Source organism: Corvus cornix, chromosome 5, assembly GCF_000738735.6.
Source record: "Corvus cornix cornix isolate S_Up_H32 chromosome 5, ASM73873v5, whole genome shotgun sequence".
Taxonomy (NCBI): Eukaryota; Metazoa; Chordata; class Aves; order Passeriformes; family Corvidae; genus Corvus; species Corvus cornix.
Window position 1 is genome coordinate 27,285,823 of NC_046335.1, and position 13,912 is coordinate 27,299,734.

Sequence of the window (13,912 nt, forward strand, 5' to 3'; positions counted from 1 at the left end):
TAATTTGTTTTGACATCACTGGGTATATTTGAACCTCTGGTATTACAAAGTTTGTGGAATACACAAAATACCTACACCAACTTTGCTGGTCTTCAGTACTTTGTATTTTCCTGTGTTCTGGTGCTTCATGGAAACTTTAATTCTTTCCAGAAACTATAAATACACCTGTTTTAGGGTTAGTCCATTTATGTTAATTTCTGTGGGTTTGATAATTTTGATTCCTGCTTGACCAGTTAAGTGGAACTATATGTGCCAGCTTTGATTTATTTTATGTTGATTTTATAGAGAAAATTAACATAATGAAGACATAATGAAATGATGGAATGGGTAAGGTTGATAAGAGCTGCAGTGGGTCATCTGCTCCAACCTCCCTGCTCAAACAGGGTCATCCTAGAGCACATGGCACAGGATTGTGTCCAGATGGTTCTCGAGTATCTCCAGTGAGGGAGACTCCACAACTTCTCTGGGCAACCGGTCTCAGTGTGTGATCACTCACACAGTAAAATTCTTACTCGTGCAGGTGGAACTTCCTGTGCATCAGTTTCTGCCTCTTGTCCTATTGCTTGGCACCACTGGGAAGAGCCTGGATCCATCTTCTTGACACCCTGTCTTCAGACAGTGATGAGGTCCCTTCCCAGATGCCTCTTCTTGAGGCTGAACAGGCCCATCTCCCCCAGGCTTTCCTCATAAGAGAGATGCTCCAGTCCCTATGTCATATCTGTAGCTTTGTCTAGGCCCTCTCCAGGAGCTCCATGTCTCTCCTGACTGAGGAGACCAGAACTGGAAACAGCACTCCAGATGCAGCCTTACCAGAGCTGAGTAGAGTTGCAGTTTAGTTTGTGACTGTTTGTATTCATAAACTTACAATTTTTAAATAAAATTATTCTCTTTAGAAGAATCGAAAAAACAACTAGGGTTTTTGGGTTTTTTGTTTTGTTTGGGTTTGTTTTTTTTTTTTTAGGAAGAAGAGGAGTATGAAACCAAAGGAGGCCGTAGAAGAACATGGGATGATGATTATGTATTGAAACGGCAGTTTTCTGCTTTGGTTCCTGCTTTTGACCCAAGGCCTGGTCGTACTAATGTGCAACAGACAACTGACCTAGAAATCCCTCCACCAGGTATGCTGACAAGATATGTGATGCTTAATCTGACTTTAGGGTGGAGATTCACTGTTAAGGGCCCACTGCATCTGGGGATCCTATCACTACTAACCAGTACAACATGCTCTTGCGGCTGTGTGGCTTTTCTTTGCTTAAATGAGAGTTTCATCTACCTCTGCAGGTCTAAGCATTATTGAGGGAAAAGTAAATTAAATGCTGTGTAAAATAAGCATGATAAATGATAAAATCTCTTGATATGATAAAGATGTGATAAATACCTTGATATGTCTGGTTCCACTACAGGGACTTAACTGTGTTAAAGCTACACAGAATAGCTTTGGAGAGGGCGTGCTGAAACAGTGCAAAGCCAAGGCAGGGGAAGGGTAATGCAGTGATGAAGCAGTGTGAACGATCAGCAGCACAGCACCTGATTTTGCTCCTTGGCTCTTTAGATCATTCTTGTTCAGCACTGTGGATATACTCAATGTTCGTTACAGAGAAGAATAAGTAGGTTTTAGCATATGTGCAAATAAACCACTGCTTATTTTGAAGAACTGAAAGGAAGATACTGTGTATGAAAAGAAGAATGCATGTGCTGTGATAATATCTAAGGAGGTGTTACCAAGATGCAGGGATCAATAGGCATTTCAGAAATTCCTGTTAATTTTACTCCCATAAAGAAATTCTTCAATCGTAATTTAGTTCATAGTTAGAACTCAGTCTCGTCTCTTTGGCATGTGTGCAATAAGTCATTGCACTTCCTTATTGAACCATGTTATTGGTGTTTAAGCCACCTTGTCATGCATTATATATTTTGTATTAAGGGTTCTCAAATAATTTTTGCAGGTACACCTCATTCAGAACTGCTGGAAGAGGTTGAGTGCATGCCTTCGCCACGTTTAGCACTTACCTTGAAAGTTTCAGGTCTTGGAACAACTCGAGAAGTAGAACTGCCCCTAACGAACTTTCGATCTACCATCTTTTACTATGTACAGAAATTGTTACAGCTTTCCTGTAATGGCAGTGTGAAATCTGACAAACTTAGACGTATTTGGGAGCCAACATACACGTAAGCTTACCAGTTCATTATTCTGTGTGGAGAACACTGACTGATTAGAAAATGGATGGGAAACAATGTTAATTTTTTAACTCCTTTGTAATAAGCAATGCTAGAATTAATTTTCTTTTTGTGTTTATGTCAGGATGTTATTACTGGTTTTAAAACTATTGCTGTGCCTGAAAAACCAAAGAAAAAAATCATAATCTTTAGGGATCTGCTTGGAAAAATCCCATGGGGTTATAGTCCTAGCGAAAAGAGAAGTCCAGGAGAGTTGATTGATTTTTTTTTTTTTCAAGATCATGTTCTCCAGACTCAAGGACAGTCCGTCCCAATATGTAGGAAGTCAGGCAGAGTCAGTAGGAGACCTGCGTGGGTGAACAAAAAAGTGTGAAAGGGAAGCATGCAAGGAGTGGAAGATGGGTCAAGTTATCTAGGAGGAATCTTAGTTGTCCCAGCTTGAAGGTAGAGCATTAGGAAAGCCAGAGCACATCTGGAGTTGAATCTGGTGAGATGTGAATGGCAAAAGGTTAGTGAACACTCACTCGACATATAAGTCCATGGGACCCCATGGAATGTACCCAGAGGAGCTGGCCACTCTTTATTATCTTTGGAAGGTCATGAGGTTTGGGAGATACTTCTGAGGACTGGAGAAAAGGAAGTCTCATTCCTGCCTCCCACAAAAGCAGGAAGGATCTAGGAAACTACAAACTGGTCACTCTTTAATCCCTGGAAAGGTGATAGAGATAATCCTGGAAACCATTTTCAAACAATGAAGGATAAGGAGGTGATGGGAAGTATGTGGCATGGATTTATGAAGAGAACATCATGCTTAACCAGCATTATAGCCTTCTACTATATGCCTGGCTCAGTGGATGAGAAGAAAGCAGCAGATGTTATTTTCCTCGACTTTAGGAAGGCTTTCAACACTTTCTCTCTCACTGACAAACTTAGAAAGCATGGACTAGATAGTGTCTGAAAAACCCCTGAACTGCCAGGCTCAGATGGTTGTGGTCCTTGGTGTAAAGGTCCTTGTTGTACCCCAAGGGTTGATACTGGGTCCAGGATAGTTTAAACATCCATATTAGTGGACTGTATGATGGGACAGAGCAGACCATCAGCTTGCAGGCAAAACAAAACTGGGGAGGAGTCCCTGTTGGAGCAGATGGTTGTGCTGCCGTTCCAAGAGACGTCATCATGCTGGAGAAATGGGGAGACAGAAGCTTTGTGACATTGCACAAAGGGAGATGTAAAGTCTGTCAGCTGGGGAAAAATCTGCTTGTGCTGGTTCAGGCTGGGGGTCAGCTGGCTGGAAAGGAGGTTGTTGAAAAAGGCCCTGAGGGTCCAGGTGGACATAAAGTTGGGTGGCATGAGCCAGCTATGGACCCCAAGAGCAAAGATGATCAACAGCACCCTGGGCTGCATTAGGAAGGTTGAGTGAGGTGATCTTCCCCATCTGCTCAGCACTGGTGAGACACACCTGCAGTGCTATATCCCAGTTACATATAACCCAGCTATGGCTCCTCAGTACCAGAGAGACATGGACATGACTGAGTCTAGCAAGGGGCTGCTAGGACGATTAAAAGGCTTATTGCTTCTGTCGTACAAAAAAGATTCTGAGAGATCTGGATTTGTCTAGCCTGGAGGAAAAAAGACTTGTGGGCTCTTACCAATGTGTATGAATACCTGATGGGAGGATATAGGGAAGGCAGAGTATGGACTTTTCTTTGTTGTGACATGTGAAAGGAGAAGAAGAAAAAAGGCTCAAATTGAAATACAGGAAATTCTATTTAAGCGTGATGTTTGAGGGCCCTTCCAACCTTAACTATTCTCTCGATGTTAATTTGACCTTACTAGCTTTACAGCAATAGACAGAAATTGTGAGACTGTATGATGGTGTTTTTCATTTACTACCCCTTCTGTCATACTAGAAGAATAATGCCTATGAAAGTGACAACTGCAATAAGGAGGGGTGCAGTATTTTTAACTGTATTTCAGATTTCATCAGTGCTTATATGTTGCACCTATTGTCTGAGTTGCCTTCTGTCAAAAATTGCATGCTGTAACAAACTATTTTCTAGTTAGAAAACATGAGAAATAGTTGTAATCTTCTAAGTTAATGCACAGTAAGCTTCCTTAGGACTTAAAAATTTTAAAGAGTTGGTGCATGTGTAGTGAAGAATCTAAAGACGGCTTGGGAAATTGGCACGATGAAGGTTGTTTGATTACTCAAGTCTCACTTAAGGAAACATAAATTAAATACTTTGCAAGATAAATACCAACATCATGAAAATAGAGCTTAAGAACTTTGCTGCCACTGGGTGTCCCAGATGTTTTGTGCAGCAAAGAGCAGCTGCTGTTGCTGTTTTACATCATATTATCTAACAAGTCAATGTATAACCTCAGAATTTAGAGGATGTGCTACGAGTATGAAATATTAACTCATTGTTTTGATGTCTAGAATCATGTACAGAGAAATGAAGGATTCTGATAAAGAGAAAGAAAGTGGAAAAATGGTAAGGCCTACTTCTGTGCCTTTGTGTTTTATGGCTGTTTTAATAAAAGCAAAAGAAATCTTATTGCAGTTTTTGAAATGCTACATTAAAAAAAACTAACAGTTTTCAATTACTTAAAGAATATTAGTGAGTATATTTGTAAATGCATGCTCCTTTAAGAAAGACATTATATATTGCATGTGAAATCTTAAAGACTTTACAATCAGGAAAAACCAACATTTGGTGGTTCCTGTTGTAGGGTTGCTGGTCAGTAGAGCATGTGGAGCAGTACCTTGGCACTGATGAATTACCAAAGAATGACTTGATAACCTACCTGCAGAAGAATGCAGACTCAGCTTTCCTGCGCCACTGGAAATTAACCGGCACTAATAAAAGTATTAGGAAAAACAGAAATTGTTCCCAGCTCATAGCTGCATACAAGGTATATGTCTGCATCCAAACTTTTTTATTATGAATGGCTGTGTGCTTTGTTTTGCAGCTTTAAAGATTCTTGTGGAGGGAGAGCCATCATATTTATAGGGAAGTTGAATATTCAAAAGCCAATATCAAGTTTAGGTTTTGCTGCTCTTGCCTTTTTATTTTAACGTCTTCTGTTAAGTGTAGTTGTGTTAAAATGCATTTGAATAATGATTTGCACCATGCGCAGTTTGATTAATTGTTACATTTGAGCACAGTAACCATTTTGATTTTTTCAAATCATCAACTTGGAATGCAGTCCTAAAGACACCAACATGCAGTTTTCATTCTTAACCATTTTTTTTTACAGGATTTTTGTGAACATGGATCAAAATCTGGATTGAGTCAAGGGGCCATTTCTACTCTTCAAAATTCTGATATCCTTAGTTTGGCCAAGGAACAACCTCAGGCCAAAGCTGGCAGCGGACAGAACTCCTGTGGAGTAGAAGATGTTCTGCAGTTGCTTAGAATTTTGTATATAGTTGCCAGTGATCCTTACACAGCACGGACTTCTCAAGAAGGTAACTTAGTTATTTTGCAGAGCTTCTGAAATATTTTAATGAAAACAAAATAAAAGAAAACTTTTCTCTTGATTATTTTCAGAAGGAGATGATCATCCTCAGTTTAACTTTCCACCAGATGAATTCACAAGTAAAAAAATTACTACAAAGATTCTGCAACAGATTGAGGTATTACACTAATACGTTATACATAGTGTATATATGTAATATTGGTTTAGGACTCTATTATTCCCTTCCTTACCTTGGCTGTTTGAAATTATTAGTTTTTTGCCATTTTTGAATTGCTTAATACATATTTTCTTTCTTACATTTTGAATGAGTAAATTCTCTAAAAACATGCTAGTCTGAATAAAAACATGCAGTTTGGTTTTGTACAAAGCATACAAAGCTTTTTTACTTGATATATCTTGGTTATGAATAATAATAATTTTTTTCTGTACCAGACATCGATGTTACAATGTAGTGTGTCTGTCTGCCTGATGATTATGGAAAAAAGGCAATTTATTGTGTTAGGGTTTACAGACATTTTATTACTCATACATTCTACATAAAGCTTTCAAAAATAGCATTTAGAAAGCATCTTATTGGTCCCAGGTTAGTTAGATACATTAAAAAGAAAACTTTAAGATGTAGTTCTTAAGTAGAACTACATTTTCTTCAACAAAGATTAAAGAATATTCTCAACTTAATTAGCCCTTGTGTGCTTTTTGAGGTTCAGGGTTTTTTTTTACAGTCACATTGTCCTAATTATTTGTTTAAAAAACGTTTCAATTTCTCGTGTTCTTTCGAAGACTGTTCTGGCACCGTGAACATCCTTGGAGTTAAAATTTCTGTAGTATAGTTTATTTTAATTGTATTTCAGAAGGGACTGTAGTAATATTTCAAGGGGATAACTTTTCTACCACCAAGTTTCTTTCATGTCTTCTGATATTGAAAAGGTAATATCTAATCTCTTTTGGGCAAAACTCAGGAGTAATTCTCTCCAGGTAATTGGGTACTTTGATCTCCCCACAGTGCTTTTGAGTAGTGTATATCCCAGCAATTTACTACAGCTTTTATCGTCTGTGTCAAAGCACTCCGTGTCCATTCTGAAGTCCTAGAAAGTTTATGAACTTAGAATGACAGAATATGCTGAGTTGGAAGGGATCCATCGGGATCATCGAATCCAACTCCTGGATCTGTGCAGAACATCCCAAGAGTCACACCCTGTGCCTGAGAGCATTGTTCAAATGCTTCTTGAGCCCTATCAGGCTTGGTGACCTATTTACCCGCCCTCTGGGTAAACAGTCTCTTCCCGATACCTGCCCTAAACCTCCCCTGACACAACTTCAGGCCATTTCCTTGAGTCCTGTCACCCCAGAGAAGAGATTGGTGCCTTCTGTCTTCTCTAAGAGGATATATTTCCAAATTTACCCAAACCGGTGCACTGTTCCTCCTCTTCCCCTCACAAGGAGATAGTATGCAGCAATAAGGTCTCTCCTCGGTCTCGTCTTCTCCAGGCTGAACAGACCAAGTGAGCTCAGCTGCTCCTCATACAGCTTCCATACTGATAGCATTTAAAAGAGGAAAAAAATCTCAGTTGCTGAGAAGAGGGAAACTTACTCAAGCACGGATAAAAGCTCTGTGCTTGGGTGTATTTGCTGTGTATGTACTTAGTTACAAACTTGTTGGAACCACCTAAGTCAAATTATTATTAACACTTTTTTTTCCCCCCGTTGCAATAAACTACAGGAACCCTTGGCACTAGCAAGTGGAGCTTTGCCAGACTGGTGTGAGCAACTGACAAGCAAGTGTCCTTTCTTAATTCCATTTGAAACAAGACAGTTGTACTTCACATGTACAGCATTTGGCGCATCAAGGTAAAAAAAAAATATTAAAAGAAATATGACTGCTTCCTTTTCTTTTTTTACATATAATAGTTTCTAAATTGCTGATTTCCAGAAGGAGGACCTTAATCCTAATGAGACAAATTTTGCTTGCCAAATCTGAATAATTTTGGCTAATAGAAGGAAGAAGATGGAAAAGCTCAGAATGACAAGAAATTTCATTTTTTAACTTTAGCTGAAGATTTACTTGTGTACTTATAGCTAGGTTATCCCATTGGCCAATTTGTCTGGGTTACAGTTCATTGCATAAAGGATCCAAAATCCAAAACCACTTGGAGAATGATATGAATTAAATGTTTTTTGAAAACATACACCTAATCACATACATTTTTATGGTCCAGCAATTGTTTTGGGATTGTTTTGGTTCGTTTATTTTTAATTCACTAATATTTTAACAAAACAGAAAAAAATCTACAAATAATAGACTATTTTGAAAGTTACTATTAGCTGCATAATGAAACTGTAACAGAACCAGACTTTAAAACATCTAAGGGTACCCTCTAGAGTGCTTTGTTACCTAGGTATCGTTAATATTTTGATTGCAGCAGTCATTACCTTGAGAGTATGTAGGCAGTGTAAACCTTTTTGTTGGTATACTTTTTGTAATGAGAAAGAAGAATTTGTTTTTGAGGGTTTTCTTGCCTGTTGCTACACTTTGTTTTCCAACCCAAAGGGTAGAGAGAGTGTTGCTGAAATTACTGTTTTGTCTTATATGCAGTAGAAATGCCTCATGAAGAGTATAAAATGAGGCATTTAAAAAGAAAGAGAAAGGAAGAGAAGGTATTATCTTGAAAGACATCAATTTAAATCTTTTTATTGTGTAAAAATTATAACTTTTACAGAAAAATGGCCCACATGTTGGGGTCTTTTTTGTTTTGTTTTGGAAAAATGTACTTTTTAGAAAAGCTGCATTTTAAAGAGATCCCTCAGGAAACATTTCATGTTACTTACTTTGTAAGTAAAGAGCTTTCTTAAGCTCTTCAAATACTGGTAGTAGTTCTTAAAACTCATCTATTCTGTATGAACTGTAGGTGTGTACACTCTCTCTGTCATGACACTGGGCTGTATTTGCAGAACAGCAGACGGTAGCTTTGTAGATAGTTTAGTGCTGCATAGATAATACGTACAAAAATTTGGAAATCTGACTTTGTATAAGTACTGCTATTAAAGGCAGCTGTTCTTCCCTCACTGATATGGGTCTATTTGTCTGTGATTGCCCTTGAACTTCGGTTCTGTGTTGCTCTAAGGAATGTGTAAGTAGATAAATCTGCAAAACTTGGTCAGTATCAATGGAGTGATGCGCAACTGCCTTACAGTATATAATGAAAGGTGTAATATGTGTCTGTGTTATAAACAGTTCTGAGCATCTGTGATTAAAAATTCTACAGTAAATGCTACCTTTTGCTCTTTCCACTGTAATGAGAAAAGTATAGGAATTCAGATCAAGAATTGTATATTTTCATTGGTACTATCATTAGAAGCTGGGACTTACATTAGAAATTATTTAGTTTTCTGACTTCATAAAATATGAAGCAGCCCATATTTTGGGGCATTTCAGGCTGATAAATAGTTTGGTTTATACCTAAAAAAAAAAAATTAGGAGGCAATTAGTACTCAACAAGTTACTTTTTGTTGGTGACTACTTTCAAGTTTTTGTGCTGGTAGACATGGAGGTTTTAAATAACTGGTGGTTGGTTTTTCCCCAGAGCAATTGTATGGCTGCAGAACAGACGTGAAGCCACTGTTGAACGGACAAGGACCACGAGCACAGTGCGACGTGATGATCCAGGAGAATTCAGAGTTGGACGCCTCAAGCATGAAAGAGTAAAAGTTCCGCGAGGTGAATCCTTGATGGAATGGGCAGAAAATGTCATGCAGATTCATGCAGACAGAAAATCTGTTCTAGAGGTAAAGCATATCTGCCTAGCAGAGCAAGGTTAGATAGCTATTTCTAACGTACTGGACAGGATATTGAATATCCTGTTCCATAACCAATGCTGAACATTTCACTAGGATTTTCTTTTACTATTAACTTCCCTTGTGTTTTTCTAGGTTGAGTTTTTAGGGGAGGAAGGAACAGGCCTGGGTCCTACCTTGGAATTTTATGCATTGGTGGCAGCAGAATTTCAGAGGACAGATTTGGGAGCTTGGCTTTGTGATGATGATTTTCCAGATGATGAGTCTCGTCAGGTACATTTTAATTTGCATTTTAAACTGGGTACTTGTGTAAAAAAAAAAAAGAAAAGCTAGACATCCATGTTCATGGAGCGTCTAGTCATCATGTTCAAGAATGACCACTCTGGTCCACAGCTTGTTTTTTTAATTGTTCTCTTCTTAACAGAGCAGTAGAGTATAATAAGTTAGATGGTGCCAATATATACTTAAATCCACCTTTAACCATGTCTGCTTTTTTTGTCTGTCTCTTAACTCAGGTTGATATTGGTGGTGGGTTGAAACCGCCTGGCTACTATGTACAGAGATCATGTGGACTGTTTACAGCACCATTCCCACAAGATAGTGATGAACTTGAAAGAATAACCAAACTCTTTCATTTCCTTGGAATTTTCTTGGCTAAATGCATTCAGGACAATAGACTTGTGGATTTACCCATTTCTAAGCCTTTTTTTAAACTCATGTGTATGGGGGACATTAAAAGTAACATGAGTAAGTTGATATATGAATCACGGGGTGACAGAGACTTGCACTGTACTGAAAGTCAGTCAGAGGCTTCTACAGAAGAAGGGCATGATTCCTTGTCAGTAGGAAGTCTGGAAGAAGACTCCAAATCAGAATTTATTCTTGATCCACCAAAACCTAAGCCTCCGGCCTGGTTTAATGGAATTTTGACATGGGAAGACTTTGAATTAGTAAACCCACATAGAGCTAGGTTTCTAAAAGAAATTAAGGACCTTGCAATTAAAAGACGTCAAATTTTAAGCAACAAAAATCTATCAGAAGATGAAAAGAACACAAAACTGCAAGAATTAATGCTGAAGAATCCATCAGGTTCGGGGCCTCCTCTTAGCATAGAGGATTTGGGGTAAGAGTTTTCATGTTTATTTATAGATGTGCAAACAGTGTTTGAGATAGAAGAGATAGAGACAGAAGTCAACACATAATTAAAAATGAAGATATTTTATTTTTAAATAGCAGCATTGCAAGGGGGAATCCATAGAGATGCAGCCATATTCTTTTTCCTTCCTTTGAGGATTTTCTCTTCCAACTTGCTCAGTTTCCTAATCTTAAATGTGGCTATGCTGCAGTGCTGTATGACTCTGGAAACATAAATACTTGTAAACACAAATACTTGTAAAATCACACCTTTAAAAAAAGGGTGATTCAGTAATTTCTGTGCTATGATAACTTGAAATTTATCAAGATTTTTGGAGAGCTTTTAAAGAGGACAGATTGAAATTTCAGATTGTGTTCCTAGTGCAGTGTTGAATCCATGTTAAACAGAGCATATGTTGACTTTTAGCAAATGTAAAAGACAAAGTACCCATACCTGTGTAAACCAATGTCAGGATGTCATCCTCCCTAGTTTTAAATATTTCCTTTGAAACAACAGTTTTTCTACCATTAATATTATGGGTTATTTATTATAATCATATTGTGCCACAAAAATTGCATAGTGTCAGAGTTCAGTAATTTCTTATGGCCTTGGAATCATAGACTGTCCTGAGCTGGAAGGAAACCCCAAGGATCAACCTGCACAGCACCATCCCCAAGAGTCGCACCATGTGCTGGAGAGCTTTGTCCAAACACTTCTTGAACTTTGTCAGGCTGGTGCTGTGACCACTTCCCTGGGGAGCCTCTTCCAGTGCCCAACCACCCTCTGGGGGAACAGCCTTTTTTTAATACTCAATTTAGACCTTCCCTGACAGCAAGTTGATGTTGCAGCGGGGATTACTGCAACAAGTATATTTCAAACCAGGAGTCCTGTGGAAACGAAGTATATATGGACAGATTCGTGGTAGATGTTTCAGAGGTCTTTATTTCTCCAGCTGCATGGCCGGGGCTCTCCTCAGGAACTCCGTAGTCACGGGACCCAAGGGTCCTTGGCCACACCAGGGAACACAAACCAACCAATGGGAAACAAAGGTGACCAGGGGCAGGGAAACCCCGTGTCTCCCCCCCCAGGGCCCCTCTCCCAGGGCTCCATGGCAGGGGAGGAGACCCCAACAAGTTGAGGCCATTGCCTCAGAGCCTGTCACTGGCTACCACAGAGAAGAGATCAGTGCCTGCCCCTCTTCTTCCCCTTCACGAGGAACTTGTAACTGCAGTGAGGTCTCCCCTCAGTCTCCTCCACACTGAACAGACCAAGGGACCTCAACCACTTGTATAGCTTCCTCTCTAGACCCTCCCCCATCTTTGGAGCCCTCCTATCAATGATCTGTAATAGATTAAAGGGCTTGTGGACTTTAGCCTGGCTTGTTATGGAGAGAAAGCAAGTAACACTGTTGAAGGGTCTAAATGCCTAATAGGTTAAGTGGCTCTGTAATTGTTATTGCTGGAAATTAATGGAAATTATTTTTCTGAATTTGTGAGCTGAATTAAATGGTTTGAGTAGTTTTGAAGCTGATAGCTTAAAGATATCCAAATTTATGAAATTGTCAATGTTTATCAAATCCACATAAATAGAGGGTGAGTATATGCATTTGCATGCCATGTGTTTGAAACACATATTATCTGTGTAGTCCATTACTGTTTGTAGTTCTGTACTTTTGTATATACATGAACAGTGGTACAAAGTGATCCACAATGGTTTGAAATCCAGTGAGGTGCTTTTGGGTGTGACAGGTTGTAAATCTGGTGTATTTACAAAAGCAGTAGCAGACTTTGCAATTATTAACTACCTTTGTATTTTGAAGTTTAAATTTTCAGTTTTGCCCTTCGTCAAAAGTATATGGGTTTACAGCTGTGGATCTCAAACCAGGTGGTGAAGATGAGGTAAGGAGACAACCTACCTTTACAATTTAACCAGCAGTTAAATTTTTATTGTCTCAACAATAACTTTTATGAACAGTGAATTCTTACGGTATTTATCTACTGTCTTTGCAGACTGTAACAATGGATAATGCAGAGGAGTATGTAGATCTCATGTTTGACTTCTGCATGCATACTGGTATACAGAAACAAATGGAGGCCTTCAGAGGTAATTCTAAATATAACAACATATATGAACTTAGATGGAATAATCGATGTTTAGGGTGTGCTGGTTTAAAGTGGTGGCATAGAATAGCTTTCAAAAATAAACCTTTTAATTGAGAATGCAATAGGTAAGGTACTCATTTCAGAATACCTTTGCATTAGTTATGCTGTTTTTAATCATGAAGAGGTTCCATTTACCTTAATTAAGAAACTATTGATTGATTCTGGTTTGACTAAAATACAACTTAAATGCTGACATTACTTTATAAACATTATTTGGACTCATGTTTATAACTGTATCTTGTGTAAATTAAAGATGGCTTCAACAGAGTCTTTCCAATGGAGAAGCTGAGTTCCTTCAGCCATGAAGAGGTTCAGATGATTCTTTGTGGAAATCAGTCACCTTCTTGGGCAGCTGAGGATATCATCAATTACACCGAACCCAAACTGGGATATACAAGAGATAGGTACTTTTATTCTGAGTGATTTTAAACTAATAGCTAAAAGATAATGTAAAGTGACAGAATGTCCAGAATCTTCATTAGATGAAGATGCCAAATTCGATGAAACTGGTAGTTTCTGAAGAGCAGGTGATTGTCTAAAACTGCATGAAATAACCATGTGTTAAAACAGATAGATTAGAAGGTAATTGGTAGCTTTGTGATGAGAGAAGATAAAAAAATTACTCAAATACAAGTAACTAGTGAAAACATAATGGCAGCTAATACAGATGACTAAAAATAGATTTTAGAGTTTTTATTCTCATGTTTGATAGTAGTTATAATTTTTTTCTGGCTGTGTACAGTTCTTACTTTGCCTGTATTTCTTATTTCTTTCTCTTGAAGTGTAGTTAAAAAAGAAAGTGTACTATGCAGGGGACAAATATACTTACTGGTGGTGGCTATCAGGAGGCGGTCTTGATGGTTTTGGGTTTGTTGGGTTTGGGATTTGTTTTTGCGGCTTGTCATGCTTGGTAGCAGTAACATACAAATGACTTCTGGAACTGTGTTAGAATAAGCCTGCTGGAATGTTTGAGCTCACTTCTCTACCCAGTCATATGCATTCAAATGCAAGGTACCCAAATAACACCCCAAGATATGTATGTACCTACATTTTTTTTGTGTGATACTTTGCAAAGAGATTAAACACTATTTTTCTGGATTTTAAGATGTTTTATTGTGAATACTTAACAGGCCCTAGAATCTTACAATGTTCACATAAACGT

The 13,912-nt window shown here is 38.4% G+C and overlaps 1 protein-coding gene across 10 annotated transcripts in view; it reads left to right on the top strand.

Annotated features, from left to right (window-relative positions):
* The window catches only part of HECTD1 (HECT domain E3 ubiquitin protein ligase 1), a 63,149-nt gene that overhangs the window by 47,589 nt on the left and 1,648 nt on the right, over positions 1 to 13,912 (top strand). For 9 of the 10 annotated variants that reach the window (XM_039551958.1, XM_039551965.1, XM_039551962.1 and 6 more), the window contains 13 exons: positions 962 to 1,118; positions 1,947 to 2,169; positions 4,619 to 4,673; positions 4,912 to 5,094; positions 5,440 to 5,650; positions 5,733 to 5,818; positions 7,382 to 7,509; positions 9,243 to 9,444; positions 9,589 to 9,726; positions 9,969 to 10,576; positions 12,408 to 12,486; positions 12,598 to 12,691; positions 13,004 to 13,154. In XM_039551958.1, the coding sequence (XP_039407892.1) occupies positions 962 to 1,118; positions 1,947 to 2,169; positions 4,619 to 4,673; positions 4,912 to 5,094; positions 5,440 to 5,650; positions 5,733 to 5,818; positions 7,382 to 7,509; positions 9,243 to 9,444; positions 9,589 to 9,726; positions 9,969 to 10,576; positions 12,408 to 12,486; positions 12,598 to 12,691; positions 13,004 to 13,154 (2,315 nt within the window). The remainder of the gene's footprint in view (positions 1 to 961; positions 1,119 to 1,946; positions 2,170 to 4,618; positions 4,674 to 4,911; positions 5,095 to 5,439; positions 5,651 to 5,732; positions 5,819 to 7,381; positions 7,510 to 9,242; positions 9,445 to 9,588; positions 9,727 to 9,968; positions 10,577 to 12,407; positions 12,487 to 12,597; positions 12,692 to 13,003; positions 13,155 to 13,912) is intronic. The other variant, XM_039551964.1, reaches the window with a different exon arrangement.